This window comes from Caretta caretta, chromosome 5 (assembly GCF_965140235.1).
Source record: "Caretta caretta isolate rCarCar2 chromosome 5, rCarCar1.hap1, whole genome shotgun sequence".
Classification (NCBI taxonomy): Eukaryota; Metazoa; Chordata; order Testudines; family Cheloniidae; genus Caretta; species Caretta caretta.
Genome location: NC_134210.1, coordinates 26,651,590 through 26,667,127, shown reverse-complemented (window position 1 = coordinate 26,667,127; position 15,538 = coordinate 26,651,590). Strand labels below are relative to the sequence as shown.

At 42.6% G+C, this 15,538-nt stretch overlaps 1 protein-coding gene across 4 annotated transcripts in view; it reads right to left on the bottom strand.

The window, feature by feature from the left end:
- The window catches only part of NIPBL (NIPBL cohesin loading factor), a 295,876-nt gene that overhangs the window by 77,689 nt on the left and 202,649 nt on the right, over positions 1 to 15,538 (bottom strand). For all 4 annotated transcript variants that reach the window (XM_048849291.2, XM_048849294.2, XM_048849300.2 and 1 more), the window contains 5 exons: positions 12,777 to 12,980; positions 12,486 to 12,557; positions 12,304 to 12,393; positions 10,794 to 10,897; positions 8,943 to 9,029 (listed from right to left, as the gene is read on the bottom strand). In XM_048849291.2, the coding sequence (XP_048705248.2) occupies positions 8,943 to 9,029; positions 10,794 to 10,897; positions 12,304 to 12,393; positions 12,486 to 12,557; positions 12,777 to 12,980 (557 nt within the window). The remainder of the gene's footprint in view (positions 1 to 8,942; positions 9,030 to 10,793; positions 10,898 to 12,303; positions 12,394 to 12,485; positions 12,558 to 12,776; positions 12,981 to 15,538) is intronic.

Sequence of the window (15,538 nt, the reverse complement as noted above, 5' to 3'; positions counted from 1 at the left end):
AGGAATTGCTAAAGAATCATGAGAGAAACCTCCTCTGTCCCAGAGGTTGAAAGTACAGTCTATGCAGCTCTTCTATCAACCACCAACTCAGACAAGCCTTCAGTATACTAGAGTAGGTCCTCTCAGCCACAAACACACAGATAAAACCTTGGCAGTGAGTCTCTGAGCTTGGGTCAACTTACTCTGGCTCACAGAGCTCCCGCTGGAGGGTTAAAAGTAGCAGCACAGATGTTCCCAGTCAAGCTGGAGCATGGGCTCTGAGATCCATCTCCTGGGTTTCAGAGCCCAGGCTCTAGACCAAGCTGGAACATCTACACTGCTATTTTTAGCCCTATAGCACAAGCCTCACGAGCTCATGTCAGTTGACCCAGGTTCTCAGACTCTCTGCGACGATTTCGGGGGGGAGGGGAGGGGGGTGTTTGGCAGCATAGATGCACCTGTAGGGATCTTTAGAAAAAAATTCCCACCAGCTTAGTTGGATTGATTGGTCTTATGATTAATAAAATGCACTGGGATTCCAGAGACATGTTTTCCTTTGATGGCACTGCCACAGACTACCTAAGACTGATCCTGGGAAAGTATGAAGTTAGTCAGTTCAGTAAAGCAATTCAGCATGTACGTAAGACTATCCCTTTAGCAAAGCACTTAATCACATGTTGAATTTTAAGCACATGCTTAAATCTCATTGACGTCAGAGGGGTTAATTCAGAAGCCTAAAGTAGATGCTCCTAAAATGGACTCCTAAATTGGAACCTTGATCAATCTGTATCTCAATTCCCCATCTGTAAAATGATGAAAAAAAGAGTTACCTACCTTCCGTAATTGTTGTTCTTCGAGATGTGTTGCTCATGTCCATTCCATTCTAGGTGTGCGCGTGCCCAGTCATCGGAGATTTTTGCCTTAGCAGTACCCATAGGGTTAGCAGGGGCGCCCCAGTGAGTACCGTACTCTTGCCGGCAACTCCAACAGACGGATAGGAGGGCGGGTAATGGAATGGACACGAACAAAACATCTAGAAGAACAACAGTTACGAAAGGTAGGTAACCATTTTTTCTTCTTCGAGTGCTTGCTCATGTTGATTTCATTCTAAGTGACTCACAAGCAGTTCCAATGGAGGTGGGCTTGGAGATGATGGTCTTGTAGCTTGCTGCACTGCCCTGCCGAAGCCAGCATTGTCTCGGGCCTGCTGGGTCAGCACATAATGGGACATAAACATGTGGACAGATGACCAGGTAGCAACTCTACAGATCTCTTGGATTGGCACCGGAGACACTTGCAGCCTAGTTGAGTGCACTCTGACTATCGCCGGTGGAGGCACACTCGCCAGCTCATAGCAGTATCGGATGCAGGCTGTGATCCAGGACAAAATCCTCTGAGCAGACACTGGGCGACCTTTCATCCTGTCTGCAGCTGCAACGAACAGCTGCACTGACATATGGAAAGGCCGTGTCCTGTTAATATAAAAGGCCAGCGCCCTTTGGACATTCAGGGGGTATAACCTGTGCTCCTCTTCGGAATTATGGGGCTTCAGAAAGAAGACTGCTAAGAAAATGTCCTGGCCGGTATGAAACTGGGAGATTCCGGGAGACTATGTTGGGCAGGAATGCCAGGTGCAGCCGCAGCTGGACCTTATGCTTGTAGAACACCATATAGGGTGGCTCTGACCTAAGTGCCCTGCTCTCAGACACTCTGCTGGTAGACGTAATCACCACCAGTAATGCAACCTTCCAGGAGGGAAGGAGAAGACAGTAGGAAGCCAGAGGTTCAAAAGGAGACCCCATGAGCCTCAACAGCATGAGATTCAAATACCAGGGAGTAACAGGATCCTGGACGTAATGGTAAAGACGCTCCAAACCTTTCAAAAACCGGGCTGTCATGTCGTGAGCGAAGATCGACCTGCCTTGGAACAGAGGGTGGAAAGCTGAAATAGGAGCCAGGTGGACCCTGACAGACGACAAGACAACCCCTGAAGCTTCAGGTGCAGAAGATAATCCAGGATCATCTGCAGTGAGGCCAGCTTGGATGGACAAGCCGATCCGAAGCCCAGCACGTGAATCTTTTCCACTTCGCCTGGTAAGCTGTTCTGGTGGAGGGCTTTCTGCTACCCAGCATGACCTGTTGCACACGGGTTGAGCATTCCCAGTCTTCCGCATTCAGACTTGCAGCCACGCTGTCAAGCGCAACACCTCTAGGTTCGGGTGCAGGAGACTGCCAGGGTTCTGAGACAGCAGGTCCTGCCAGAGAGGGAGTCACAGCGGCACAGCTTCCGAAAGGTCCAGTGTGCTGAGCCAGGACTTGCAAGGCCACTTTGGGGCTATCAGAGTAACCTTCACCCTGTCCTGTTTGATCTTCATGAGGACTCTGTGGATCCATAGCACTGGCGGGAAGGCGTACATCAGGGCTCCCAACCACAGAAGCAGGAAAACATCTGACAGGTACCCCCTGTCCATCCCCTGGAGCGAACACCTGGCATTTCCTATTCTGGTGGGACGTGAACAAGTCCACCTGGAGAGTCCCCTACTTTCGGAAGATCATACTGGCTGCCTCCAGATGAAGCACCCACTCATGGCAAGACGAGAAGTTCCTGCTGAGGCGATTTGCTAGCACATTCTTGGTCCTGGGCAGTTGCGCGCTTACCAGATGAAAGGCATGCTGCACACAGAAGTCCCAAAGGCTGAGAGCTTCTTGGCAAAGAGCTGATGACCTGGCTCCGCCCTGCCTGTTGATGTAATACACCTTGGTGGTATTGGTCTGGCAGGCCAGGAAAACTGCTGACATTGATGTGAAGGGCCAGAGTGTCCTGCAACCAGCGGACTTGAGTGCTGAGCTCACTCAGGTGGGCTTCCCAGCCCAGGTCCGAAGCATCTGAGATGAGGGTCAGTGACAGAGATGGGGCTGCGAAGGGAACACCTTCCAACACCGACTCAGGGTTTAACCACCACTCCAGGGACGACAGGATGTGATCTGGCACCCTGACTACCCGGTCTAGATAGTGTCTGTTGGGGGTGTAAACCAATGCCAGCCATGCTTGCAGAGGCCTGAGGCAAAGCTGGGAATGACTGACCATGTACATACAGCAGTCATGTGGCCCAGCAACTGCAGGTAGGTGTGAGCCATAGTGAGAGGGTGGTTCTTCACATGGGAGATCAGGTCCGACATGGCCTGAAAACATGCCTCCAAAAGGAAGGCTCTGACTTGCATGGAGTCGAGAACCATCCCTCTGAACTCTTTGCTTTGGACTGGCCTTAAAGTGGATTTTTTCCTCGTTTATTAACAGGCCCAGGTCACAGAAGGTGGAACGCACCCGATCGAGGCTTCTCTACACTTGTTCCTGAGACCTGCCCTTGATGAGCCAATCACTGAGATATGGGAAGACCTGGACCCCTTGACGTTTGAGTTAAACAGCCACTGGCACCATACCCATGCCATCTGAAAGAGAACCTGGCAGCCACAGTGCCCTTCTCCACCAGGATGCCAAATTCTTGGGCCAAACCCTGTGGGAGGGACTCCTTGAACTTATGGAGGGAGTCCCATAAGTTAAAATTGTATCGGCCCAAGAGGGCCTGATGGTTTGCCACCCGGAACTGCAAACTGGCCTTTGAATAATTTTTTTTTTCCAAACAGGTCCAACCATTTGGCCTCTTTATTTTGGTTGTCAAGCTGGTATTTGTCTCTTTCATTGGCCGCAGAAACCACCAGCGAGCCTGGGGGAGGGTGGTTGTAGAGATATTCAAACCCCTCGGCCAGAACAAAGTATTTCTTTGTTGCAGGGGGGAATGGAGACGCGATGGGGAGCACTCTCATGAGGCAGGTGACTGGGACCTGTGCCGAGAGGATGACTGGCAGGAGGGCAAATGGCACTGGTTGTACTGGGACCAGCGTCTTCCTCTAGGTGATCTGCGTCAAGATGGCTGAGGCTGCGAACACTGTGCCGGTGACTGAGGGCAAGCTTTGGAGGGTCTAGGCTGCAACTCCAGTGATAATATGGTGCAGAGGTGGAGGGCGCTGCTTTGTCTTGAGAGAGATTGGCGGTGCTCCACTGCCCCCTGAGGGGTATTAGTGACTGGCTTGCCCTTGTGGGATTTGCCAGTTCCTGAGGCACGTGCTGCTTCAGTAGTGTGGGTGGAGGCTTGTGCTCTCTCAGCGCTGGGGGAGCTTGTGAAGGTGTTGGTGCCATCAGGGGTTTAGGTCCCATACTGCTCCTTGGAGTCAGTGGAGTCTTCTTTTCACAGGAGTAAGGGCCCCGACCGGGGAGGTATGAGCGTATGGCTCCAGAGTGGTCCAGCAGTCTGAAGTGGGTCCCTTGCCCAAAGACCTATTGCTCTTTTTGCCTGGTGCTGGGAAGCCATGCTTTTTGGTCTTCTTTTTGGGCACTGGCGACGGGGAATGCTGCTGGGTGGAGCCTGGTGTGCACTGCGCACCAAGGCTGAAGTACTCTGTGAGTCCTGGTGGGGCTGCATGGAGGCCAGATGCAGGGCAACTCCATGACGAGAGCCTGTAACTGAATATCCCACTCCTTTTGTGTTTAGGGCTGAAAGTTTTTACAAATTCGGCACTTATCTCTAACGTGTGATTCCCTCAAGCACTTGAGGCAGCTGCCATGGGGGTCACTTACAGGGACAGGCCTGCTGCAGTCTGCACAGGGTTTAAACATGGGAGACCGGGGCATGCCCTGCCTGGACGAAGTCCCCATTGGGATCCTAACTGCTAACTTCTAACTACACTTAGCAACCTCTTAACACTAACTACTATAAACAAACTATTTACAAGGCCCTAAGGCTCTAAGTCAGTAGACGAAAACCCGCTAGCCCTTGCAATGCAAGGAAAAGTGCTCCGACTAACCACCACAGGTGGTGAGAAGGAACTGAGAGGGCATAGGGTCAGCAGCGCCTGATATACCAGCACATGAGCGTGGCACTCAAGGGACCACCCCTGCCGACCCTACGGATACCACTAATGCAAAAATCTCCAACTACCGCACATGTGGGTACGGACACACCTAGAATGGAATTGATATGAGCAAGCACTTAAAGAAGAATAGTATTTCTCTTCTCCCAGCTGTTGAACCTACCCAAAGCCCTAGGGATTTTCTCTTCTGACTTGTCTATTTAGATTCAGTTAAGGGCAGGAGCACACCATCTTCTGTGTATGTACAGCATCTAGCACAGGGGTGGGCAAACTTTTTGGCCCGAGGGCCACATCTGGGTGGGGAAATTGCATGCAGGGCTGGGGCAAGGGGTTGTGGTGTGGGAGGGAGTGCAGGGTGTGGGAGGGGTGTGGTGTGCAGGAAGGGGCTCAGGGCAAGGGGTTGGCCAGAGGAGGGCTGCGGGAGGTATGAGGGGCTCAGGGCATGGATTTGGGGTGCAGGAGGGGTTCGGGCTTCGGCGTGCAGCGGTGCCAGGGCAGGCTCGATCTCTGCCTGCCTTGCCTGGTGCCACTCTCAGAAGTGGCCAGCACCACATCCCTGTGGCCCCATGAGTGGGAGGGGAAGAAGAGGGCTCCGTGCGCTGCCCTTGCCTGTGGGTACCTCCCCCGAAGCGCCCATTGGCCGAGATTTCCTGTTCCCAGCCAATGGGAGCCGCGGAGGGCGGTGCCTGGAGGCAAGGGCAGTGCACAAAGCCCTCTTCCCCCACCTCCTGAGGGGCTGCAGGGACGTGGTGCCGGCCACTTCTGGGAGTGGCGCGGGGCTCGTGGCGCGAAGGGGGTGGCAATCCTGCAGGCCGGATCCAAAGTCCTGAGGGGCCGGATCCAGCCCGCGGGCTGTAGTTTGCCCACCCCTGATCTAGCATAACAAAGGCATAGTCTCGATGGGGCTCACTAAGCATTAGTGAAATACAACTAACATTATTAATAGTAAAACTAGTGGGAATTTTTTCCTAAAATTCTCCAGCATAGATATGGTCTTAGCGAGAGACTGACTGGGGGGCGGAAAAAAAAACCTCTGGGCCACATATAGGGCAGTGCAGCATTGCTAAGTTGTTTCCAAAGTCTTATATTTTGAGATAAATCTTCAACATTTTAGTATTGAGTATATTTCATAATGGAGTTGCAGATTCAGTATTTTGGGTATACCTGGTGGGTATATTTGAAAATTTAAGAGAGACCTGCAAATATTTATTAGAAAAATTGGGCTTTCCTTCTTTATAATCCCTTTCTTCTTTATAATATATAAAGAAAGACCTGAAAGGTGATTTTTTAAATTTATTTAAAATTTCTTCTCTGCTTCCTTTTTAATTCAACTTAAGTATCAAGAAAGTCAAGTCTACTCTTCTCTGGTTTTTCTAACGAACCCCTCAGAGATATCAGGAATCTCACCTGTGAATACTGAACACCTTAACAGAAAGAGTGAAGAGGCTGACTCTTTGACAAAGTCTTCCTTTGTCCAAAGCGTTGATTAGTAATTCAAGTTAATTTGCTTTAATAAAAATATAAAAATTCAAATTTTTCAACTAAAAATCCCTTGCCCTCTCAATTGCTCATCTTTCAGTCTCTGGGCTCTCACGATGTCACCATTTCACTAGCTCTTCAGTCATCATGAAGGTAAGATTGGGCCTGAGTTTATTGGAACAAGCCATGCAGAAAACAAACTTAAAAAAACAACAACAATAATTCAGCCCTTTCTTCATACATAGTAAGAAAAAGTAGAAAAGGAAACAAGCAGCCTATTTTCTCCTCCACTTGCAGGTCACTTTTAAAGACATTTTGGAACTGTGTAGTGAAACATGAACAAACCACCACCTATCTAAAAGAAAAATAAAATATTCTGACACATTTAATATGTTCATTTTTTACTTAAGTAAAAATGCCTCCAATCCAAAGGCATATGTATTAACTTTGGTCTATTACCATTTTCCTCAGGCCTGGTCTATACTTTGCCAGGATAGCCATATTGAATAGGAACGTGTGTGGGGAAACACACTCTTAACCAATATATGCCAGAAAAGTCCCAGTGTAGACAGTTATAAGAATTTTTTGCCTATACAGCTTATTTCATTCAGAGAATTGATATAAGCTATACCAGCAGAATAACTCTTTTGCTGATATAAGCTGCATCTACATTAGACGAGTTTGCTGGATAGCTATAGAGGAGTGACTATCTGCTTCAGACAAGTCCAGCTCTCTGGTCCCATAACAAATTATGAAAAGAGGTAATCACAGAAAAGTCAATTTATTTTAAAAAGATGCCTGAACGTTGGCACCCTTCTATTAATTTTCCAAAAGAACAGAAGCTATCTTCTTGGTACATTGTTATATTTAAGTGTGCGTGTGTGTTATATGATAGAAACAGTTAATAACTAAAGCATTAATATATTAGTTTATATATACAAAAACTATGACATTTTGCCAGCTTGTCACAAAAATTAAATCTATTGAAAAAAGGAAAAAAATAAATAATTACAAGACATTTATGAACTTAACCGCCTCTAGAACATAAGAGCGGCCATACTGGGTCAGACCAAAGGTCCACTGAGCCCAGTATCCTGTCTTCTGACAGTGGCCAATGCCAGATGCCCCAGAGGGAATGAACAGAACAGGTAACCATCAAGAGATCCATCCCCCGTCACCCATTCCCAGCTTCTGGCAAACAGAGGATGGACACCATCCCTGTCCATCCTGACTAATACCCATTGATGGACCTATCCTCCATGAACTTATCTAATTCTTTTTTTAACCCTGTTATAGTCTTGGCCTTCACAACATCCTCTGGCAAAGAGTTCCACAGGTTGACTGTGCGTTGTGTGAAAAAATACTTCCTTTTGTTTGTTTTAAATCTGCTGCCTACTAATTTCACTTGGTGACCCCTAGTTCTTGTGTTTTGAGAAGGAGTAAATAACACTTCCTTATTTACTTTCTCCACACCAGTCATTTTATAGATCTCTCTCATATCCCCTCTTAGTCGTGTCTTTTCCAAGCTGAAAACTCCCACTCTTATTAATCTCTCCTCATATGGCAGCTGTTCCATATCCTTAATCATTCTTGTTGCCCCTTTCTGAACCTTTTCCAATTCCAATATATCTTTTTTGAGATGGGGTGACCACATCTGCACGTAGTAGTCAAGATGTAGACATACGATGGATTTATATAGAGGCAATATGATATCTTCCGTCTTATTAGCTATCCCTTTCTTAAGGATTCCCAACATTCTGTTCACTTTTTTGACTGCCGCTGCACATTGAGTGAATGTTTTCAGAGAACTATCCAATCACTCCAAGATCTCTTTTTTGAGTGCTAACAGCTAATTTAGGCTCTATCATTTTATATGTATAGTTGGAATTATGTTTTCCAATGTGCATTAGAACATCTATCTAGAGATAGATATTCTAAAAGATCCTACAAAGAACTTTGAAAAATGCCCTGAAGTCATGAATAATGTTTGGGGCGTTGGTTATAACCCTCACTCAATCCTTCATGTAATTATGCAGGTGCTTAACTTTAATCATGTGAGTAGATCCATCAAGGTCAAATTAAAATGCTTCCTCTCAATTCTAAATGGTGAGAATCTGCTTTACAGAAAAGTTCAGTTTTCTTCTATGGTATATATGAAGTTTAATGGGCAGGTAACAAAGAAAGTTATGCTGGCTGCAAGTTTGCCAATTGCCAATAAAAATCACAGAATGACACTAATGTGTTAAATTATATTTTTAAAAACAGAACACTACCAATCTGCTCTATTTTTAAATAGTTAGTATTTTACATAAGGAGAACACTGTAGAAACAATATAATTAGGCAAATATTTACTACTACCTGTTGCGTTGCTTAAGGGATTATGGTAATTTGTAAACACTAAAATTTCACACCATATTAATTATTATGTGAACTAAAATAGAAATCCTTTACAGTTAAAACCAAAATTATTTTGGAAATATTGCCATTGAGATTAAAATGAAAGTGCATATTTTAATCATTATAGTGATGCCAACAACTATGCTCTGAAACTCACATGGTTTAGTAATGTAGAAAGCTTTGAGCCATCTTGAATATTCTTCTCCAAGATGTTCAGGACTTTCACTGTTTTATCTGTTGAAAGCTAAAATAAAAATACTTGTATCAAAATAGCAGAAAGAATGTAAACAAATTATTTCTAAGTGGTTAAAAACAAATGTGTGCATGGAAGACAGGGCATACTGTCTAATTCTGGTGTAAAAATTAGGTTGTAAATGCTTGGGGTAGGATCTTAATTTGTGTTTTTACAATTTCTAGCACAATGAGGCCATGATTGTGACTGAGGATTCTGATCATATAATAAAACTAAATATGAAGCAATAGTAATAATGGTGATGCCTGTATAGAAATTAAAAATAAACAACAACATTCCATTAGTCTTCTGTTTCTTTGTTTGTTTTTTACAACACATAGGGAGATTAGTAGTAGTTTCTAGTGGTTTGTCACTTGAATTACACAATACAAAAATCTTGAATAAACCATAGTATGAAGTCAGTTTTCATGTTGCAATCAATTTTATAATATGAATTCACTAAGTTTTTCTCATCAAAATGTAATTTGAGAGATTTAGGTTAAATTCTTTATGATTTATTAGAACACCTTCCACAAAAACTGTTCACCCAGATTACACTTTGAACTGGCAAAAATGTATGGGAATATGTTTAATTATGTATATCTGCCACTGCTATCTTCTTGGTGCCAGGAATCAGAATTTGCCAAAACAAAGCACTAATCATGAATCCTGGTTGGCTAGAGAAAGTTTTGTTTTTAATTTATTCTACAGTTTATGGACAACTACAAAATAATTTCAACACTGTGTTGGTACTGGTGCATATATATTTTATTCTCACAGGGGGACTGTGCTGAAAATAAAGTAATTCTACATGACCTACTCATGTTCTACAAAATTAAGACCAAAAAATGAGTGGAGCTTGCTGGCCCTTTAAGAATGGGGGCCACTAGCCCAGGTCTTACTGGAACTCAGTCCTGTAAGGCCACTGGTTTCTGGGAGATGTAGACCTCAAGTGACTGAGGGATGACGACTCATCAGGCGATATACAACCACTTTGTAAAAGAACTGTTTGTGCTCAGTATGATGTAGGAACTGGCAAGAACTCCAGCCAGTAGAAGCTGAGGCCTAAGGAGACTTGTAGGGAGCAAGGGCTAAGGCTTGGAAATATCTAGGGAGGAGATGCACCCAGCCCAAAAAGAGGAGTGAGGGCACCCATGGATAAGGCCAGAAGGGAGGCCTAGAGCTGGGGCTACTGAAAACCATAGGAAGAGGTTCGTATACTAAGGAATCCAGAAGTCTTCGTAAGAAGTGGCCCTGGAAAGACAGAGTCAGGATAATAGTGAGGTTGAGAACAGAGAGCTCATAGTGTAGAATCGCATGGTTGGATACCTATACTAGGAAGAGGGTATTAATCTTAGAGGGGTGATACCAATAACCTGCTTCAACACGATAAACCCCCAAAATGAAGCCCAGGAAGGCATAAAAAGAAAGCCATAGCTTGTTGAGGGCACAGATATTGTTTAGCCTAGGAAAGGGAACCCTGAATTAACAGGGATGTAAGGCTACTGGGCCTGGGGGAAAGGAAATCCAGTGAGAGAAGACTGCTGGGAAGAAGACTGCTGTTGTACTCTGGGAAAAGGGTGAACTTTGTGACATCACCCTCTAACTACATCATCTCAATGCAACAAAGCACTGAGGACCACTAGCTGAAAGGAGGGAAATTGAGACAAGCACATAACAGGAAGAAGTAAGAACACAGTTACAGAGCGGAAATGTATTTTATACATTTAACACTGAAGTGTTATGTACATTTTCATTTTTAAGATCATGACATACCTTGTCCATAATGCCCATTGCCTTAATTTTTGCAGATTCACTACCCAACTCATTAAGCTGATGTTTTCCCAATAGCAACTCCTGTGGAATCTCATCATCATCACCTTAAAAAAAGAAAGAAAAAAAAAAGGAAAAAAAGGCAGTTTACATCTACTCCAATTAACTTCACTAGTTTTAAAAATAGGCTGCTTATTCTGATGCACAAATATGGATTTAGGAGCCTAAATTCAGGCACCCATTTCTGAAAATCCTTGGCCAAAGTATTTTAATATGTCCAGCAAAACAGGCAGTTCACTTAACCCATTAGAGAATCCCTTTGTCTCAAAAAATCAAAAAGAAATATGGGTGTCATTCTACAATTAAACCTTTTTGCACTATCAATGGATTAAAAATGTACATAACATTGCTGAATGTTTTATGAAATATCTTAAAATTTATAATTAGAACTGGTTGGGAAACAATTTTCCCAAAACATGTGAATCTGAGATTTCAAAACCATTTTTCCATTCTAAATTGAGACAAAAAATAAAAATCTCATTTTTTTTTACCACCCGATAACAACCCCCGTCCCCTGCCAAAAAAAGTCAGATTAGGTCAATCAGAACATTGTGTTTCAGTGTTAATACTTATATTTTTAACTATTTTTGGTGTAAATTAATTAAAATTTCAAAATGAAATGTCATTTCAAACCAAAAAATTGTTTTCAAAATATTGAAATGAGATATTTCAGTGTTTGAAACTTTCCAAATGTTTTTTCCAACTGGGAGATTTTTCAAAATCAATCCTTTCCCACTAACTGTTTTGGTTTCAACAAATCAAAATTTTCTGACAAAGTAGGTGTCATTGGAAAATTCCCAACCAGCTTTTTAGTTAAATTTCACTCAGTATTTTGAAGAGCTACTGATTGCATACAAAATTGTACAAGTGATTATTTATTTGTTTATTTTTTCAGAGGTAAGACCTAGAGTAAATCTATTAAGTTATCAATATGCCAATACCCAATTGTTTGCAACAATACAGCTTCTAGTGCTTTAGCTGGGGTAGGGAGAAATTTTTGAAAGCACCTCAGGGATTTAGGAGCACAAATTCCATTAACTTTCAATGGGAGTTACGCTACTAAATACCTTAGGAGCATTCTCTTTCAAAACATCTTCAATCCCCAGTGCTGATGACCCATTAAGGGAGGTGTAATGCAGAAGATAATCACATTTGGGATAGATATTCTCCCCACCCCAGTAGCTTAAGGTTTGCATCTGTTGTGGTTTGTCTCTCTTCTAAGTCCTGCAAGGAACCAAGGTTGGAGGAAGAAGAGCAATTAGAAGGTGGTGGAGGAGCTTATCCGTGGTGGCAGCCAAAAATGAGAAAGGAGACATTTCCCAGAGTGTACACCAGAGGCAGACAAGTTACAAAGAAGAGTCTATGAAATAAAATGCTTAGATGCAAATTTTGTAAAGGCTTCGTGTGGTTTTGTACAACAGAAAGAGCAGTGGAGAAATTTCTGACATATTACCAAATGTAGTAAAATCCATGTCTTCCAAATTTTCCAAAATATTTTCTACTGAAGCAGTAAACCTCTTAAAAGTTGAAGAATCCATCATTTCTGGTGAAAAAGAAAAGTATATATAGTTGAGTTATATACAACAGACAACATAACCTGAAGAAAACAACAAATTCAACCTTCTGAAAAGTTACCTTCAGGTGTTAGTTTAGGTTCATAAGCCTTCCTTTTCTTTTGTTTTTCTTTTTTCTTCATTTTTCTAGCCACTAGGAAACAAATTAAGAGCTTAAAATGAAGATATCTGAAACAAATGTTTTTGTTCAGTTCTTAAAATATTCTGTTGAAGTTGGATACATGAATATTAGAAGCCATAAACAACATTCTTTAGACTAGCCTATCTACATTTAATATGCTTATATTAAGAATGCAAGGAAGGGTTATATTAATTATATTGAGTAAGATGTACTTTAATACTGATGAATTACCATCACTGAGGGGAGGAGGAGGAGAATAATCATCCATGTCAGAGTCTTCTGGAGTACGATTGCGATAACGGCTACTACCAGAAGTCCTTCTTCCTTCGTGATAATGACTGCTTCTCCTATGATCACCAGAACTTCTCTTATCATGCTCCTCACACTCCCAAGCTTTATCATCATCTCTGTCCTTTTTATGTTTTTTCCGAGAAGCTAGAAATGAAGCAAGTTTTCATTAGATAAACCGAAATCAGAATTATTTACAAGTTTAAGCAAATTTGTGTACCACTGTTACATTAAGCAAGTGTGCATTATAAACCTATAACATTAAAAACCCAGCCATGACATTATCCTAATCATAATTTCTGAAGAACATATAAAGTCCATGCCTGAAACAGGAAGAGAGGCCTGTTAAATTTTTAAAATACTTACTCAGAATGCCTGCCCTTTTAAATAGAATAAGGGAGGGAAAGTTGTAGGGTAAAATTTTTCATAAGTGCGTAAGTGACTTGAGCTCCCACGTTTCATTTTCATTAGGCATCTAGAACCCCAACTCTTATGGACTGTCAATGAGACTTGAGGTTCTAAATACCTACATCACTTTTGAAAATGGGATTTAGGAGTTTAAGTCAGTTAAGCCCATATTTTTAAAGGTATTTAGGTATTGCAATGCCTAACTGATTTAGAGGCCTAAATATTATTTTCAAAAGGGATTTAGACACTTAGGAAATCCGTGTTGTTCCTGGACAAAGGGCTAAACAGTGAGGAGGCAAAATTTGCATATTATACAAAATTACTCAAGATAGTTAAGTCCAAAGCAGACTGTGAAGAGTTGCAAAGGGATCTCAGAATACTGGGTGACTGGGCAACAAAATGGAGGATGAAATTCAATGTTGATAAATGCAAAGTAATTCATATTGAAAAACATAATCCCAATTATACATACAAAAGGGTAGGGACTAAATTAGCTGTTACCACTCAAGGAGGAGATCTTGGAGTCATCATGGACAGTTCTCTGAAAACATCTGCTCAAGGTGCAGCAGCAGTCAAAAAAGCTAACAGAATGTTAGGACCCATTAGGAAAGGAATAGATAATAAGACAGAAAATATCATAATACCACTATATAAAATCTATGTTATGCCCATACCTTGAATACTGCGTGCAATTATGGTTGCCTTGTCTCAAAAAAAGATGTATTAGAATTGGAAAAGGTACAGAGAAGGGCAACAAAATGATTATAGGCATGGAACAGAGGAGAGATTAAAAACATTGGGACTGTTCAGTTTAGAAAAGAGATGACTAAGGCGGAATATTTTACAGGTGTGTAAAAACATGACCAGTGTGGAGAAAGTGCATAAGGAAGTGTTATTTACCCCTTCACATAACACACGAACCAGGTAGTCACCTGATTAAATTAATAGGCAGCAGATTTAAAACAAACATAAGGAAGCACTATTTCACACCATGCACTGTGTATATGTGGAACTCATTGCCAGGGGATGTTGTGAAGGACAAAAGTATAACTGGGTTAAACAAAAATTAGGTAAGTTTATGGAAGACAGGTCTATCAGTGGCTATTAGCCAAGACGGTCAGGGATGCCACCCCATACTCTGGGTGTTCGCAAACCTCTCACTGCCAGAAGCCGGGACTGGACGACAGAGGATGGATCACTCAATGATTGCCTGTTGTGTTCATTCCCTCTGAAGGATTTGGCATTGGCCACTGGCGGAAGACAGGATACTGGGCAAGACGGACCATTGGTCTGGCCCAGTATCGCCATTCTTCTATTCTTATGTTCTTAAATCCCATCACTGTTGAGTGCAGCAATGCCTAAATACCTTTAAAAAACTGGGCCTTAGGATTTTTTAAATTTTAATTATGATACATTACACAAAATTCAGTGTTCTGAAGGTGAGTAGCTAAAAGGTGGAAGCTAGAGACAAAACCCCAGAGCCAGAGAATGAGACTGTGGCTGAAACCAGAGACAGTGACTGTAGCCAGCAGAACTGACAACAGGACAAATCTCACAGGCTAATCAAACTGTGGTAGAAATCCAAACAGCTGAACAGTGATTAATTCCAAGCGAGATTCGTGTACTTATGGAACTGATAAAAATGGTTGCGAATGTGTATGTCAGCGGTGGAAAGCTAGCAAAGCAATTGCCCATGAAACTACTTGGAGACAAGGAAAGCAATCTGGGATGCTTGGAAGTTGGGAGAAATACTGGAAGGGAAATAAGTGCTTGGGGGACTGTCCCAGCTCTGTCACCTCTTAAAGGAATGACACTGTATAAACCTGAACTGCTGATTTAAACAAAAACAAAAAACCACCACCTTTTCAAAAGGCGCCAAACCTTTTCTGGAGTCAGGGGAACTCTACTTATTCAAGAAGTTTACAAAAATCTGTTTTATTCTTCCTTAGTATCAGATCTTAGTTCATTTTGAGGCTGACTTATCTAAATGTAAGTAAGTACCAGCTGCTTCACAGGGGCCAATGCCTAATTTTCAGTTAAGTTTTCTAAAAAGTGTTTTTCTTTAGAATGAAAGCAAACATTAAGGGAGGATTTTAAGAGATGGGTATTACGCATCTTACCTGCTGTTCTGAAATCTGTGCTGCACGGGATTTGTATCTGAACAAGCATACTTATTTCTTCTCCACTGAGCAGCAGAGAACCTGTCCCAAGATGCTCGATGCTGAAAGGACCTTCGAATTTTTGCTAAGTGGCCTGTATTTTTACCTGGCCAGAGGGACCAGTAGTTCTAGTGATTG